Raw genomic sequence first — 18,885 nt, 5'->3', positions numbered from 1 at the left:
TGACCCAAAGGGCCTGCCCGGCTCACCCCAGGCCCTCAAGTATTTGTTTCCTCCCCTCATACAGCGGCTTCTGTGTGTCGGGCTGCCTCCCTGGAGCTCTAAGCTAAAGAGAATTTCATAAGAGCTCATGACTGTGTGTTCAAGACTCTCTGGAGTGAAAAGAAGATATTGACCCAGCAAAGGAAGGGGTTTCTAAGGCTTAGGCTTTCAAAGAGAGAGCAGGAAGAGAGGGGGTGTGCAAGGGATGGCCTGGGCGTCTAGCATTGCAGGACCAGGAATGTCACTGCAGACTTGGGTTTGAGGATAATGTCACCGGCACTTTTGAGGGAACAGTATCAGTTAGCACTTACTGAATGCTTAACCCAGGCCAGGCACCCCAGCTCCGAGCCTCACATACATTAGCTGATTTAAGACTGACAGCAATGCCCTGCGGTCAGCAGAGTTGATCTACACCCTATTTCTAACTTGCATCACCACCTGGACATACCGCCTATTAAATGTTTTAACTATCACCCCCTGAAGGAGGTACTGTTATGATCCCCATTTTACAGATGAGGAAATTGGTGTAGAGGTAGGTAAGTTGGTGCCCAGAGCCTCAGGGGTCATAAATGGAGGCTGGCCCCCAAAGCCCCTGTTTTAAACCACAGGATTTATGGTCTCACATTTGAGATGAAAGAAACTAAGTGAAGTGGGGGCCATGCCTGGAATTATCTGAGATGTTTAAAAACAACTACACAAAGAAAATGACTAAGTTAGAAAAGAACAACATTAACACACACAGGTCTTGGATTCCTTCCACACCACAAGTGCTGGGAAGGAATGTGAACTTTCATTCTGAAGCATTTAATGGACAGAGTGTTAAACCACAGTGATATTCTCTAGACCCCCGTTTTCTGAAGCTCGGCGTCTTCAGAAGGCTTTTGAAATTCAGCATTTAACAATGGCTTGCCAGGCTCCACCCACCTCTCCCAGCGGGGAGGTTGATAAAAGAAAGCCCACACCTACTGGGCTTGGCCAGCCCACAAAAGCCCAAATCGATTGAATTATCCCTTGGAAGTATGTGTATTAGATGCCTCGGGCTGCCGTAACAAAGTACCACAAACTGAGTGGCTCTAAGCAAGAGAAATTTATTCTCTCGTATTTCTGGAGGCCAGAAGACTGCAATCATAATGTCAGTAGGGCTGGTTCCTTCTCAGGGCTGAAGAAGGATTTGTTCCTGGCCTCTCTCCTTGGCTTGTAAATGGCCATCCTCTCTCTCTGCCTTCCCATCGTCTTCCCCCTGGATGGATCTCGGTGTCCAAATTCCCCCTTCCTATAAGGGCGTATTGGATATGGTTCACTCTAGTGACCTCATTTTAACCTGATTACTTTTATAAAGGCCTTATCTCCAAATAAGGTCACACTTTATTGTTTTTTCATGCTATCTTAATTTTTAACGTTTTTAATTGTATAGCTGATGTACAGTATTATAAAAGTTACAGGTGTACAATACAATGATTCACAATTTTTAAAGGTTATACTCCATTTACAGTTATTAGAAAATATTCGCTACATTCCCCGTGTTGTACAATATATTCTTATAGCTTATTTTATACCTAATAGCTTGTACCTCTTAATCCCCTACTCTTACACTGCCCCTCCCCCTACCCACAGTAATCTCTAGTTTGTTCTCCATATCTCTGAGTCTGCTTCTTTTTTGTTACATTCACTAGTTTGTTGTATTTTTTAGATTCCTCATATAAGTGATATCATACAGTATTTGTCTTTCTCTGTCTGACTTATTTCACTTAGCATAATGCCTTCCAAGTCCGTCCATGTTGCTGCAAATGGCAAAATTTCATTCCTTTTTATGGCAAGGTCACATTCTGCGGTACTGGGGTTAGGACTTCAACATACGAATTTGCGGGCTGGGGACACAATTCAACCCATAATGATAGCGTTGTGCCAGTTTTGCTTCTTACGCAGAAGGGGAGTATTAGATCCCACTGTAGTTGCATTCCCCAGCTCATTGACAGGCTGCTTTCCCAGGTCACAGCATGTCAGCTCTCACACCCCGTTCTCTGAGAAAAGACAGAGCAGCCTAAGAGAGAAAGAAGCAAGCTGTACCCACCCCATGGAAACTGCCTGATTTCCTGGGGCATTTTGCATGTGAGCCAAGCAGTAGGTGCCTTGGCGAAATCGCTGAATTACTGCTAAAGTTTGGTGAGAAGAATAACGCAGAATCCAGTTATTTCCCCTCATCTCTGCTTGCCCTGAAGCACCAGGTTTAAAAGAAAACATTATATGTGGCGCCACCTAGAGGCCTACGATGAAGACCATAAAAAGGAAAGGAAGAGTTTCTGACTGGGCTTTCCTCCCCTTACATTCCTTGGTGATCATTATTTCAAACTTGCCCTCTCAGCCCAATCTCCTGGATTTCTGCCATCACACTGGTGCAATTAAAAGCCGTGCTCAAGAAATGGCTGGGAACATTAAAAGCAAATAAAATTCAAATTCCATTTTTTCACCTATTTTTCTATGTCTCTGGATTTGGAGATTCATTAAAATTTTATCATTTGACAAGATTCTTGAATTTATCCCCATCCCCATCCCCGCCAACACACACACACACACACACACACACACACACACACACACACACACACACACATATAAAGGGCCTGGGACTTTAAAAGTCAGTACATGCCTCAGAAATAGCGATCAAGGGCTTCCCTGGTGGCGCAGTGGTTGAGAGTCCGCCTGCCAATGCAGGGGACACGGGTTCGTGCCCCAGTCCGGGAAGATCCCACATGCCGCGGAGCGGCTGGGCCTGTGAGCCATGGCTGCTGGGCCTGCGCATCCGGAGCCTGTGCTCCACAGCGGGAGAGGCCACAACAGTGAGAGGCCCGCGTACCACAAAAACAAAACAAAAACAAAAACAAAAATAGCGATCAATATAATTTTTCAAAGAAGAAAACGAACCACCTTGTAACATGGATCTCAACCCTCCAAGATCCCTCCCCCATTTGGTTAGACCACAGAGAGATGGCAGCTGCAATCCAACACAAAGCTGGCAGGAGATCTTAAGGCTCTTGATTCCAGGTCACACGTATGTTCTAGAAGTTTGGATTGCTGCTTTATTATTACAGCAAGGGGCAGTAGTAAAGTACAGTCTCTTCTTTCAGAGATTCACAGGACTAATAGCCACTTTAGAAATCATTTCCAGGTATACCTCGTATTATTGCATTTCACTTGATCACACTTTGCAGATACTGAGTTTTTTACAAATTGAAGGCTTGTGGCAACCCTGTGTCAAGCCATTTTTCCAACAGCATTTGTTCACTTTGTGTCTCTGTGTCACATGTTGGTAATTATTACAATATTTCAAATGTTTTCACTATTATTATATTTGTTATGGTGATCTCTGATCATTGATCTTTGATGTTACTATTGTCATTGTTTTGGGGCTCCACGAACCATACCCATATAAGATGGCGAACTTAATTGAGAAATGTTGTGTGTGTTCTGACTGTTCCATCAACCAACTGGCCATTCCCCCAGCTCTCTCCCTCTCCTCAGGCTTCCCTATTCCCGGAGACACAATATTAAAATTAGGCCAAATAATAACCCTATAATATAATGACCTCTAAGTGTTCAATTGAAAGGAAGAGTCACAAGTCTCTCACTTTAAATAAAAAACTAGAAATGATGATTACGCTTAGGGAGGAAGGCATGTTGAAAGCCAAGACAGGCCAAAAGCTAGGCCTCTAGTGCTGAACAAGTAGCCAAGCTGTAGATGCAAATGAAAAGTTCTTGAAGGAAATTAAAAGTGCTGCTCCAGTGAACACACAAATGATAAGAAAGCAAAACAGCCTTATTGCTGATAGGAAGAAAGTCTGAGTAGTCTGGATAGAAGATCAAACCAGCCACAACATTCCCTTAAGCCAAAGCCTGATCCAGAGCGAGGTCCTAACTCTTCAATTCTGTGAAGGCTGAGAGAGGTGAGGAAGCTGCAGAGGAATGTCTGAAGCTAGCAGAGGTTGGTTCATGAGGTTTAAGGAAAGAGTCATCTCTATAACATAAAAGTGCAGGGTGAAGCAGCAAGTGCTGATGTAGAAGCTGTAGCAAGTTATCCAGAGGCTCTAGCTCAGATAATTAATAAAGGTGACTATAAATTTTCAATGTAGACAAAACAGCAATATATGGGGAGAAGACGCCATTTAGGACTTTCATAGCTGGAGAGGAGAAGTCAATGCCTGGCTTCAAAACTTCAAAGGACAGGCTGACTCTCTTGTTAGGAGGCTAAAAGAGCTGGTGATTTTAAGTTCAGGCCAATGCTCATTTACCATTAAAAATTCTAAGGCCCTTAAGAATGATGCTAAATCTACACTGCCTGTGCTCTATATGGAACAACAAAGCCAGGATGACAGCACATCTGTTGACAACATGGTTTACTGAATATTTTAAACCCCCTCTTGAGGCCTACTGCTCAGATAGTAAAGATTCCTTTCAAAATATTACTGCTCTCTGACAATGCACGTGGTCACCCAAGAGCTCTGATGGAGATGTACAGTGAGATTCATGCTGTTTTCATGACTGCTAACACCTCATCCATTCTGCAGCCCATGGATCAAGGAGTAATTTTGACTTTCAAGTCTTATTTTTTAAGAAATACATTTCATAAGGCTATAGCTGCCAAAGGTAGTGATTCCTCTGATGGATCTGGGCAAAGTAAATTGAAAAACTTCTGGAAGGACTCACCATTCTAGATGCTATTAAGAACATTCGTGATTCATGGGAAGAGGTCAAAATATCAACATTCACAGGAGTTTGGAAGAAGTTGATTCCAACCCTCACAGAAGACTTTGAGGGGTTCAAGACTTCAGTGGAGGAAGTAACTGCAGATGTGGTGGAAACAAGAGACCTAGAACTAGAAGTGGAGCCTGAAGATGTGACTGAATTGCTGCAATCTCATGACAAAACTGTAACGGATGAGGAGAGTTACTTCTTATGGACGAGCAAAGAAAGTGGTTTCTCGAGATGGAATCTACTCCTGGTGAAGATGCTGTGAAGATTGTTGAAATGATGACAAAGGATTTAGAACGTTACGTAAACTTAGTTGATAAGAAGCAGCAGCAGGTTTGAGAGGACTGACTCCACTTTTAAAAGAAGTTCTGTGGCTAAAATGCTATCAAATACAGCATTGCCGCCACAGAGAAATCATTCATGAAAGAGTCAATCAATGCAGCAAACTTCACTTTTAAGTAACATTTTAAGAAATTCCCACAGCCATGCCACCCTTCGGCAACTACCACCGTGATCAGTCAGCAGCCATCAATACCGAGGCAAGACCCTCCACCAGGAAAAAGATTGCAATTCGCTGAAGGCTCAGATGATGGTTAGGATTTTTAAGCAAGAAAGTATTTTTTAATTAACGTATGTACATTATTTTTTAGACATAATTCTATTGCATACTTAATGGACTACAGTATAGTGTAAACACAACTTTCATATGCACTGGGAAACCAAAAAATTTGTGTGACTCGCGTTATTGCGGTGGTCTAGAAGTGAAACCAGGGTATCTCCAAGGTATACCTGTACACAGAAAAACATTTTCGACGTTTCTTAATTTTTAAAAAAATCAGATCAGTAGTGATAACATACAGTACGATTCTGTTCAGCAGAATAACAGAGATCCATGTACAAAAAGACTGAATGAACCCACCGGTGGTCTCTGATGGAGGAAGGTTATGAGGACTTACACGCTGGGACAGCTGACAGGGTCTGCATCTCTCTGTGGCTCAGTTTCCTCATCTGGAGATAATAACAGTCCCTTTCTCATAAGGCTCGTGACAATCCGTGAGTTACTATAATGTAAAGTGCCTGGGACAGTGCAGCCCAGGGGAAGCTCAAGTAACGGCATGTCATTGCTCTTGCCATAATCAGGGCTTCCATGGAACTTGTATGCTTTTCTAAAACATATCCTTATTCCTTTATTATAACAAAAAGTTATTTGGCTAAAACGATCACTTAAGGGCATTCCACTAACCAAGAACAGAAATACACTCAGACTATCCCCAAAGGAGCCCCTACTCTCAAAACTCTAAGGTGGAAAATCTAATGACTCCACCCAATTGGAAATTTATTCTAGTCCATTAATAGATATTACACAAGGTCGGAAATACAACTAGTCCATAGGGGGTTGGGAAAAACATTCAACCTCTTTAGATAACTTAAAATATGAAAATTAAAATATGTAACTGTTTTCAACTATTAAACGAACCAGAAAACCGATTTTTTTAAAAAGGTATTTCCCAATGCTGCCAAGACTAAAAGCCAGACGTCTCACATGTTGCCGGTGAGCAAAAGCTGATGCAAACCATTGGCAGAACAAGTGGGCAAGAGGCAGAAAAGGCTCCTGTCCTTCAACCTGGTCATTGCATTTCTGAGAATCGAGCTGAAGACCATTTCTCAAAACAGGGGGAAAGTCATATCTACCCTCATTTCACAACCGTAAGCACTATTTCTAACAGTGAAAAACTGGAAACAACATAAATACCAAATAATAAGTAAATAAACTATATTTATTCACCAAGTGAATGGGCCACTTAAGCGTTAAAAGTGATAGGGAAATATGGGGGAAAACACAGAAAAATGTTAATATGTTGAAATGTTACCTGGGAAAAAAATTAAAATATAAAATCGTATACCTATGGTGATTACCACCGAGAAAAGCCTGAATGTAAACTTGTAAGATGCTCACAGTGGGTCTGGTAGCGTTACAGACTCTATGTGGGATTCTGTTTTTCTCCTTCCCTGTTCCCCCGATTTTTACAATATAACATTTTATTACCTTTATAATAAAAAAGTTTCTCCCTGTCTCACGAAAATCTTTCCTCTGCCGTGGGTACAGAATAGCTGCTCTCTGCCTCGTATCCCTCCAAGACACACTTCTCCAGGCCCTTCTCTCACCCTTTGGAAAGGGCAAGACTTCTCCTTGGTTAAGTGTATTCTTTTCTAAATGCCAAAGCTATGTCGTAGGGCTTTTGAGGCAATCGCCTCTAGCAAGTGAGAACATCAGCCGCCTTCTCTCTCCTTCCTGTAAGTACCAAGTTGTTCCAAAGAATCAGTGAAAGAGCTCTGTAACTTCTGAACGAGACACAGAAGGAGGCGGCACAAATTCTAAATGGACAACTCTCAGGGAGCCCTCGAAAGGATGGACCAGATGGTACCTACCCTGGAGACCTCAGCCCAGCCCAGCCTGGCTCTGGCTGAAACCATCCTGCATTTCTACCCTCCAGGCATGCATAAGTTCCTTAATCGACCCTAAACATTGTTTTTGTTTGTTTGTTTTGTTCAACTCTCTCATTTTATTTACTAAAAAAAAATTTTTTTATTTTTTAACATCTTTATTGGAGTATAATTTTTTTACAATGGTGTGTTAGTTTCTGCTTTATAACAAAGTGAGTCAGCTATATATACATATATCCCCATATCTCCTCCCTCTTGCGTCTCCCTCCCACCCTCCCTATCCCACCCCTCTAGGTGGTCACAAAGCACCGAGCTGATCTCCCTGTGCTATGCGGCTGCTTCCCACTAGCTACCTATTTTACATTGGGTGGTGTATATATGTCCGTGTCACTCTCTCACTTCGTCCCAGCGTACCCTTCCCCCTCCCCATGTCCTCAAGTCCATTCTCTACGTCTGTGTCTTTATTCCTGTCCTGCCCCTAGGTTCTTCAGAACCTTTTTTTTTTTTTTTTAGATTCCATATGTGTGTTAGCATATGGTATTTGTTTTTCTCTTTCTGACTTACTTCACGCTGTATGACAGACTCTAGGTCCATCCACCTCACTACAAATAACTCAATTTCGTTCCTTTTTATGGCTGAGTAATATTCCATTGTATATACGTGCCACATCTTTATCCATTCATCTGTCCATGGACACTTAGGTTGCTTCCATGTCCTGGCTATTGTAAATAGAGCTGCAATGAACACTGTGGTACATGACTCTTTTTGAATTATGGTTTTCTCAGGGTATATGCCCAGGAGTGGGATTGCTGTCGACCCTAAACGTTTTGATCAGCAGAAGTAAAAAAGCAAAAGAGACTTAAACACCCAACAAGAGGGGAATAATTAGGTTACCGTGCATCTACTTGATGGAACAGTAGGTAACCTCACAAAACAACAATTATCATTGCTACCTATACGGTAATGTGGCAAAGGGCCTCTAAATTGAAGTAGAAAAAGCAGGTTACTCAATCACACGTCCCCATGACAATGAATGTACTTTGTGTGGACTGAGCAATAACAGTTACCATTTACAAGTCACTGACTATACCCAGGCGTTGTGCTGTGTGCTTAACATGCATTAAAACGCCATAACAATGTCACTTAGAAGGCTGATTATTCTTATTTTGGAGAGGAGGGAATTGAGGCAGCAGAAGCTTAAGGAATTCGTTCTCATTTAATCCTTCCAATGGCTAAGTTTTAGACCATCTGGTAACTTTTCTAAGATCACACAGCGCTGGGGGAGAGGGATGGAAGGGAGGGCTGCGATTTGGACACAGTCCTTCTCCAGGGCTCAACCCGCAGGTCCTAGACTGGGAAGGGACTATGTAAGAAATCTGAAATGCAAGGAAACTTTGTCTTAGAAAAAGGACTTCTTTTCCTTCCCTCTGTTGTCTAAACTTTCTAGTGTTCTTCTGTTTTTAGAATTTAAAGACCAAAGGAGAAAAGAAGGGCAACAGAGGAAAGGTTTTTCGAATGCGTGTGTTTATGTGTATGGTTTTTCAAATTATGCTTTGATCAAAAGACTAAATAAATGCCAATCAAGTCTCTACTACATTTGGGGGTGACGGGTCGGTAATGAGGAGAAAAAAATTAACGGAGAATAGCCAAGGCGAGCCTGTTCCAGACCAAACCGAACTGCACCAGGCAGCTGCCCACACTATCTTTTCTTTTTTTGAAAATTTCTCTTTCCACCAACTCTTCCCGTTTACGCATGAATTCTGAAATCATGGAACTGGACTGGCACAGGACACAGCTTGTCACAGAGAACTTTAATAATCACACAGTCGAAATTGACAAAGCTGGGGATATAACTTAGGTCTCAACTTCCGATCCTGTATTCTGTCACAAACGTGTCCCGTTCTGAACATTCCCAGCTCAGCTAAAGACAATCTGCATTTACTGGAGTTCCAATACACACCATATTCCAAAAATGATCATTCCACACATTCAGAGTGTTTAATAATGCTCAGAACTGGACAGATTATAGGGTTCACGCATACTATCTCATCTGAAACTCAGATTACAAACATTCAATTTCTAGCAATTTTGAAGCCAGGCTAGAAACAGAAAAGGCTGCAATAGACATAATACTCTTTTTTAATTCTGCAAAAATAAAAATGCATTAGGTATAATAGTCGATTCAGAAGAAATCACAAGCAACAAAGAAAATGAACTATTTCCCACAAAAAACATACCCTCAACCCAACCCCTCCCAAAATTTCTCTGAAGAGCGGGGGCAGGCAGGAGGGACACTGGACAGATTTCAGAGGGGCCAGTCTCAGAGGGAGTACATCACGAGGAAGAGGGGGCCTGGCTCCAGAGGGGGCCCCAAACCCAGAGCTCCTTCCTGCGCAACAAGCTGAGCCTCAAATCCCGGTAACAGCTATGTGAAAAGTTCAAATTATCATCTTCTCCTCATTTCCTCAGCTGGCTCCCAAAAAGATGGCAGATTCAGAGCCAGAACACATAGCTCTCCTGTGCGAGAGGCCCTGTGGCCTGGTGCCCAAAGCCCAGGAAACTGCCAAGAACCATCGTCCAGCTGTGTGGTCCCCAGGCACCGGACGACCCTGGGCCCAGGACTCCTGGTGTACTTCCTGCCGGCCAGCGTGCCGTGGCCCAGCTCCCTCTGCAGCACCAAACTTTGGCAAAGAAGAGAACACACCTCTAGGGGGGCAGGGAGGATGATCGTTCCACCTCCTGGAGGCCCCTCAACTCACATCCCTGGTGCCTCCTTTCTCGCAGATTACCACTGACTCACATCTCACGCGGATTTTGGGTACAAAACGGGAAAGAGGCTGAAGAAGGAGGGGGTGGAGAGGATCAGAAAGAATCCCGGGTCCTTGTGTTGCCCATTTGAAGATGATGTCCAGGTGTTGGCAAAGAAAAGGGCATTTGGAAGCAGATTACTGCAAAGTCAGTAACAACTCCATGCTAAATACTTGACGTGATGCTAAAGCTTATTTCATCCTCAAGAATACTGCACAATGTAGAAGATGTGCAAGATGGTTACCAGCCTGGACCTTGGGGTCAGGCAGCCCTGGGTTCAAATCCAGGTCTGCTGCTTGCTGGTTAGAAGATACTGAAGCTACATAACCTCTGGGAGTCTCAGCATCCTCGTGTGTAAAGTGAAGGCTAGTGAGAGTCTCCAGGGGGAGGGTGAGTAGAGCCTGGCGGACAGGTCCTCTGCTCCCCGAAAGCTGTGGCTCCCACCCCACCAAGACCCCTGTTTCTGCACAGAGCACGCTGCTCTGAGACAGAACTACAGGTGGAGAGGGCAGGACAGCCCTGCCCCCAGAGGCCCTGGCCCCGCCGTGGGCAGCACGCAGAGCGTACAGGGCTGAGTCAGACCCAGAACTCCTCGCTGATGCCCCAGGACTGCCGCCACCCTCCTCCTGCCCCAGCAAAGGGCCAGGCCACTCACGGCACTCCTTCTCGTCACTCTTGTCGAAGCAGTCGGGCAGCCCATCGCACTGCCAGGCGCCGGGGATGCACCGCCCATTGCCGCACATAAAGTTGCCTGGAATGTTGCACTCGTTGGTGAAGTTGTTCCCGGGGAGCAGCTGGCTCTCTGTGGGAGACAGGGGACAGGGAGGTCAGACGGCTCCGCCAAGGCAGCAAGAACCCGGGACCGCACAACTCTTCTTCGACACGGATTGTGAATGTGAGACTTCTGGTGGGTGACATTGCCTCTCTGGGACTCAGTTTTCTCATCTGTGAAAGGGACCCATAATCTGCTCCACCCCCAGGGATTCTGCGAGGACTTAATGGAGAGCCCCAGGTAAAGCCCTTCGCTGGTGCTGAGCACACAACAGGGGTTCATGGACTTTTCTTCTTTCTCTGTCAAAAAGCCTGGTAGTAAAACCCAAACGTTCTCTTCTGGCCATGAGCAGTGGCTAAAAAGGAAGGTGCCAAGACAGAGGGAGCGCAGGACTTCCAGTACCCAGTAGCAGGAACTGCAGACTCCGTCCAGACCTCAGACTCTGTGGCCCTATGATCACAGAATCCTTGCACTTGGGCCAAGTCAGCGGGAATACGGGGACATCATTTCACTTTAGGAAATAGGAATCACCCACATAAACCAACCTGCCTGGGGTCACACGGGGAGCAAAGGCCACACCAAAACTTCAACACAGGCCTTTTAACCCTAAGAGAGTCCCAAGGTCCCTGGACTGCTTGCCAAGTGTTCCTGGAGATTTAGCACCGAGCCCCAAGGTTTAGATTCGACTCCACTGAACACAGGCACAGAATGCCAAGGCCCTCACCCAAAAGTGCGAACTCATAGGCTGGAAAGCAAACAGGGAAGGCCAAGGAGAGCTAAATTTATCCACCAGTGGACCCTGGGTGCAGACTGTCAAGGGAGCCAGAACTGTATCAATCTGATCCGTCTGAGCTACTGTGATCAATGGCTGGGAGATCAGGAGCCATCAGGAAATAAATGTCTTAGAGGAAAAGGAGAAATAAAAGACCCGGTCCCTCCAGGGCTCCCTCCTGAGTTTTCAATAAGCATTTATTGAACATTTATGACCAGACACTTCTGCTAAGTGTTAAAGATGCAGAGATGAAAGCTAGGGCTCTTCCCTCCGGGCTGGAAAGGTACAAGGGTATACTAACAATTTTAGTGCCCTGTACTAAGAGGGATGTCCAGACCTGCCTGGGGGCAGCAGGAGCGAGGGCAGGGCCCACGATGCTCTTCCACAAGCTTTGCCAAGAGAAGCATCTCATGCCAGACCCCTGACATCACACCTTCTTTCATGCCACTATCCTTTACATGTGCTGTAATTTTTACCTGGAATGCCCTTCAACTCATAGGGTATCCTGGAAATCCCGACACACCCATTAGCGTACAACTTCTGTGTTACTCTGCCTCTGAAGTCTTCCCCAAGGAGAAATGGGCAGTCACCCTGTTGTGTGCCTAAGGTTCTACCGGGGTTACACTAAAAACATTTTACAGCTGGAACGAGTGGGCAAAAAATTGGAAAAGACAGAGCCAGAGGCAAGCGGTACCACATCAGCCCAGGTGCCACGGCGATCCCTTACAGACCATCTGCCCCATTGCACTGAACTTATACTGTTCATGAACACCCTACTGAAAATGAGCTTGTGTAATTCACTGAAGAATTCTAGAAGAGCAGCTACAGTGAGGGGCTTCATCCTGCCCTAAAAACCTGCACTGGATTCCTCAAATTCTTCCTTGTCCCCTCCTCACTCAATCACCCCCTACGATGGCCAATCACCAAGTCCTGCATGCTAGTCTCCGCTGCTACAGCCATGACTGCAGCCCAGATCACCACCATCTCTTACCAGGATCACTGCCGCAAGTGACCCCAGCCTCCCCTCAAGTCTATCTCAGAGGGACCTTTCTAAAGAGCAGATCAATCATGACACTTCTTGGCTTTAAAAAGCCACTGAATGGCTCCCCAGTGCTCTTAAGATAAAGTCAGAATTCAAGGCACTAAAGAAAGGTCACAGGAAAGAGGTGGCATTCGCAGTGGACGTTGATAGACAAAGAGATGAAACGTAAGGACCCGTCACATCTACAGAAAGATGGCAAAGACCAGAGCAGGCAGGCTCAGCGCAGGCCACGACGGGTATGGAATAAAAAAACACAGAGCTCTGATAGTTAGGAATTGCGAAAAGACTGTGCCCCAATTTCGCCAATGCTACACCACGGTCAGATATCACTAATCACAGTGGACTCTGTCCACTGAGTCCACTGTCGATATCAGAATCCCTCTCAAGACTCGACTTGAGGAAGCCACCACCAACCCTGAGATGGTCATGAAGCCAATTCCCCACCTCCGGGCAGAGTTGCAAGATGCCAGAATGGGTCTCGTAGGAGAGGAGTCTAGAAGGACAGCATGGAGCTGGATCTCAGCCAGACACACAATACATAACACTGAAAACCTACACGTTCCAGCTGTTTCCTAACAACTGCTCTGGGCTCCCCCCGGCCAGCAGGGAACTCTTCAGGGCTCCAGAACATAACTGCCATTCTAATGTGCTTGGAAGTCACTTACACTTGTTTGTGCAGAACTAGCTCCTCGAAGGCAAGCCCCCTGGAAGAGTCGCCGAAACTGTGAAACCTTGTTCTGATAAACAGATTTCTGGGGCAAGAAAACTGTCCAGACGAGATCCCAAAGTGCTTGCTCTGGGAGTCAAGAGGCTGGCGGCACGGGGATTTGATAAATGAGAGGGTGCGATGCCGAGACTAAACACCACGTGGGTTGGACACAGGTGGTCCTGCAGCCACGGGGCTCCCAGTGTCCTACCGGCAGGACCTCGGATCCCCAGGGCCGGGTGAATGATAACTCGGAGGGACAGTCTGTGCACGTCGGAGCAACTCCATCACCCACACAGGGGGCGCAGGGCCTTGTGCTTTAGGGAAGTGACAGTATCAGCAGACTCGAGAGTATGAGGAGAAACCAAGGAAAAGAGAGGTTAAATCACGTTGACTCTGTCTTCAAAGATCTTCCTCAAACCCATCCAAGGTGCCTCACTAAACTGACACCATCCAATCCAAGCCACTGAGACCTCATGCCCTCTTTAAACCAATGGCTCTTAACGGGGGACAATTTTGGCCCCCAGAGGACATATGGCAGTGTCTGGAGACATTTTCGGTTGTGGCCTCTTCTGAGTAGAGGCCAGGAATGCACACCTGCGATGCACGGGGCAGACCCTCACAACAAAGAACCACCCAGCCCGAAAAGTCAAGAGTGCTGACTTGAGAAATCCTGGCTTAAACCAACCTTCCCCCTTTCACTTCTCACTCCCACCAGTTTCTTCTCCTCATAGCAGAAGGAGATTTTAAATGCTGCTGATGGCTCATCGGTGCCCCTATAATAAATCTAAAACCGTTGCCACGGTTTACAAAGCCAGGCATGATCAGGCCGCGCCTACCTCTACAATCTCATTCCAACCATTTCTTCCAACACCAATGTCCGCCCTGCAGTGGTCCTCTGCACACACTGTTCACTCACCCCGATTCTTCCATGCACATTCCACCTGCTGTTATGGGCTGAATTGTGTCCCCCCAGAGTTCATATGTTGACGTCCTAACCCCTGTACCTCAGCATGTGACTATATTGGGAGCTAGGACTTTTAAAGTGTTGATTAAGTTAAAATGAGGCCATTAGCATGGGCCCTAATCCAATCTGATTGGTGTCCTTATAAAAAGAGATTAGGACACACACACACACACAGGGAAGATCACGTAAAAACTCAAGGAGATGGCAGCAGTCTACAAGCCAAGGAGACAGGCCTCAAAAGAAACCAACCCTGCACACTTTGACCTCAGACTTCTAGCCTCCAGAACCATGAGAAAATAAATGTCTATTGTTGAAGCCACTCACTCTGTGGTACTTTGTCACGGCAGCTCCAGCAGACTGGTACATCTGGCTAATCTCATTTGTCCTCTGACCTCAGCTTTACATCACTGACTCTGAGATTCCTTCACTGATTCCTTCACCCAATCTAAAGCTGATCCCTGTTTTCTGCTCTGGTCGTGTCCTGTGTTTTCCTTCACCCCAACTGTGCTCACCAATGAATCTGTACTCTCTCCCACCAGAATGCATGACCCCAAAGGCCGATGGGCATTGCTTCGTTTTGCTCTCCATCCTGGGCATCCTGCACTCAGTAGGTTCTCAGTAAATATCTGTGGTCATTCTCATAAGAAAACCAAGTGTTCAGTTACTGATTTATCCCCCATCCCTCACACACTTCCTTGGAAAGTTCCATCTACCCCCTGCGTCATCCCCTGGAAGGTGAGTGGGATCTTACATATATAGTTAAAAAATAAGGGACACAGGGGTCTCTGGATTTGTGCAAGTAAATTACTACCCCGTCTGCTTTAAAAGAGGTTAGAAATCTTTTCAGCCGGGCAGCAGGACTTTCTAGTAGCTGAAATATTTATCCCGTCTCAGTGTCTTGGGACACATTTAGAATGCAAAAAAGACAAGCATTAGCACGAAGTTGGCTAGCTGGGGTTTCTCCTTCTCCTTTTTCTTTTTTCATTAGGCTGAAAAATGAAAAAGAGTTGCCCATTTTCACTGCAGCAGCACATCACTTACTTAAAATAACTACGCCATCTGCACCAAGACTGAAAAGAAAATCCCAAGTCCTTCCCCATTGGGCAAAAGCAAAGAACCTGCCGCTGCGGCTTCTTCCAAAATTTCTGGCACCCACAAATTTCTACTTGATGAGGGGGCACTGCAAAAACTCAAGACAGCGGCTACATTCTGCTCCCTCTGGAACATGCAGTGAGCAATGCTGACTTTTCCAGCTGAGAAATGGGAATCCTCTTCCACCCGCTGGAGCCCTCCACATGCTTTGCTCTCCCTCTGCCGACCTCCTCCCGCTAAGGGCACGCCTTATCGCGATGCGAGATGGACTTGGCATCTGCAAACTATCAACAGGCCCTGCTTTCAGATTTCTGCCCAGTCACCTTCGTTTTTATCTTTCCCTTCCTGATCGTCTGGTCGGCAGGCTCGAACAACGAAGCAAGACACAGGCACATATATGTACAGACACACATACAGCTTAGCGCTCCAACTTGCAGATCTCAACTAGATCGTCCCTGAAACCTCCCTGGAGAATTCACACACCTCTTCCCACTGCCTGGAACATGACGCCGACAGATGTAACGTTTTGAGGCCACTGAAGACAAGCGTCCGTTTTCCCTTTGACTCGCTCCTTCAAATACACACGTACAGTCCATGCGTGGGCACACGAAAGCACCAAGCGAGCGGGTCTGTCGCGATTCGTTCCTAAACTATCCTGGAAAAATCCCCGAAGGTCCCTTCGACTCCAGACTGCTCCTCGTGGTGGCATCGGTGTTGGGTGGAACCGCAGACATCTGTCCCGAGCACTTCCCAGAGCCATTTGGTTCTCATCAAACCAGCTGCTTCCCACTAGAGCTCGGCCACAGGGAGCCTCCTGGCTGTCACCAGGGAGGGAGCAGTCACGCGTGGATATCTGAGCCTGGAGTGAGGATGGGCCTCTGTCTCCAAGCATGTAAGCTGAGCCAGGTCTCCAGCTCTGTCGAGACTCTGCACAGTGCCCTGCCCGCCCTGTTAGCTCATTCCAGGAGCCCTGGTCTCTGTGTACCCACCTGCAAGGAAGATACGCAGCCCAGGGACAGAGGTGAGAAGTTATAAAATGACTCATGGATTCAGCCCAGGAATGCTGACCCTTGGCACCCACAGATTTCATATTTACACATACAGTGTATTGTATTTACACTGACCCTGAAGATCGCGTGTAACTTTCCTGCAGGAACACTTTATGGATGGAGTGAGTCACCTTGACAGTGAGTGAGCCTAGCTGTCCGACCCACATCTGCACTTCACACGGCTTCCCCTTTCAGAGGCCACTACAAAATGACAAATGCTTTGTTTCCTTCTTAAAATGAGTTAGCAAAGAAAGCCAACGGCTAGTATTAATGAGGCAAGCAAAGGGAAAGCGAAGAGGTCTAGGAAAAGGACAGTTCTTCACCAGGAAACAGCTCCATAAATTATTTTCGTACTGTATTTATAGCCTCGTTAAGGGCCCAGAGCTGTTCCTTACATTTTTTAGGTATGCTTCATTAGGAAAGTTATGTCCAGGCGGCATTAACATCATGGGGATTTGCAGAGCTGTCGGGATGCAACCCTTGCAAGGTCCAAGGTCCACAGCTCAGGGGCTGGACAGCAACGCTGGGGGATGCTGTTCCTCAGGACACTGATTCTCAAAGGTGAGCTCTGAGCCCCACCCCACCCTGGTCCCCAACTCTCCTACATTCCCTTTAACAGCCCTTAAGGAGTTGATAATTGACTTCTCACTAGGGAAAATCTAACATCTACTGAAGCTCCTAATACCTGGTAGGAGTTTAACATCCGTTCTCTTTCTCTGCCTTCACAATAGCCCTCTGAAATAGGCACCACGCCCATTCTGCAGACCAGAAAACTGAGACTGACGACGTCACACAGCTAGAACAGGGGTCTGCCAACGTTTTAGGCCAGATGGTAAATATTCTAGGCTGTGCAGGACAGGAGGCCAAATTAAAGATATTATACCAGTACTTACATAATAGGAGAGAAAACAATATTCCACACAATTTTTATTGATGAAATTCAAAATACAACCATCATAATTGAGAACAATTTCCGTAGCACAGGTCTACTAATGAAAAGAACAGAATTCTTTCTCGGGGAAGGGGGCAGGTGATTGAGATTCAAAGTTAGTGTCCCCTATCATCAAAATCTATTGCAAATGTTTAATTTTTTTTCAACCATTTAAAAAATGTAGAAACCATTCTTAGCTCAGGGGCTGTGGCGGGCTGGCTTTGGCCCCTGGGCCACAGTTTGCAGACTCCTAAGTGAGAAGATGGTAGGTCTGCCTAAAATAACAAAATAGCAGAGGCGCCCAACCCAAAAGGCCTTCCTCTCTGCGCCATCACACCTACCACATTCTGAAATGACCCCTGTGGTTCAGTGGCTGCTCCCCCACCACAAAGGCAGGGGCCTCTGCTGCCCTGTGTCCCCGCCAGTGCCAGGCACCGAGCAGACACTCAGGAAATGCTTGTTGACTGCGTGAGTGATGGCTCCTAAGGACCCTTCCGGTTCTGACACGCTCAGGTTCTGTGAATTTACCCAAAGCCTACCTGAACCTATTTGTATTTCTGTGCAAAAGACAATGAACAAATGAGATGAGTTCTGTAAAACACTCCTGAGCTCCTAGGAGGGAAGGAAGAGAAGCAAAGAACTTTTCTAGATGAACTTTTTACAGGCGTTCTCTTTTAACACATGCCGTGTCTTCACCAAGGGTGACCCGCGTGGCAGGCCAGGGTGAGAACTTGGCCCCATGTGCCTTCTGTCATTTCAGCTTCAATCGACAGCAGCAGCAGGAAGTAAGAATCAGGCAGTGAAGATAAACTGAAAGACGAGAGAGGGGACAACTTTATAACCAATTTATGAGGCTTGCAGATAAGCCAGGCTTCAGAGAGGACCAATCAACTCTGTACTTCAGCACCTCTCAGAAACAGCCAAAGGGTCAAGAAGAGGGGGATTCAGCTCTGATCCCAAGTTCAGCCCAGCCTCATCTGCCCCAGGATGGCTGCAACCATTCCTACAGTCACTGGAAATGGTTCTGCAGCCTATACTCTGCTCTGCACAGATACACCCACGGCAAGTATGGAAAACACCAAAGCAAACCAAGAAATAAGGCCAGAAAAGCAAAATGAGCTTCATTTAAGTCCCAAGGCATATTTTGACAAGCTCAGGGTAAGGAAGGATTTCTAAAAGAAGACTCAAAAAAAGCACAGGCCATAAAGAGTGATAAACATGACCGCATTAAAATGTAAAACTTCCAGTCCTCAAAAGATACTTTAAACAAATGTAAAAGATAAGCAACTAACTAGAAATGGTACCTGCCATATATGTAACCCAGAAAGATCCATATTCAGGATTTTCTTACAAGACTATATATGAAAACATAGGCCACCCAACAGAAAACCGGTCAGAGTATAGGAATGAACAGGTATGTTGACGGATGAGCGAACAAGTAGCTGCTTCAGACGGACTCAACCCCACTTGCAATCAGAGAATGATTAACGAAACAAGGGAGTTCTCTTTCACACCC

At 46.0% G+C, this 18,885-nt stretch overlaps 1 protein-coding gene across 1 annotated transcript in view; it reads right to left on the bottom strand.

The window, feature by feature from the left end:
* Positions 1-18,885, bottom strand: part of LDLRAD3 (low density lipoprotein receptor class A domain containing 3) — a 258,143-nt gene that overhangs the window by 170,347 nt on the left and 68,911 nt on the right. The window contains exon 2 of the mRNA XM_032638780.1: positions 10,694-10,840. Coding sequence (XP_032494671.1) covers positions 10,694-10,840 — 147 coding nt within the window. The remainder of the gene's footprint in view (positions 1-10,693; positions 10,841-18,885) is intronic.

The sequence above is a fragment of the Phocoena sinus genome, chromosome 8 (assembly GCF_008692025.1).
Source record: "Phocoena sinus isolate mPhoSin1 chromosome 8, mPhoSin1.pri, whole genome shotgun sequence".
NCBI lineage: Eukaryota > Metazoa > Chordata > Mammalia > Artiodactyla > Phocoenidae > Phocoena > Phocoena sinus.
This window is presented reverse-complemented; position numbering and strand designations above follow the sequence as displayed.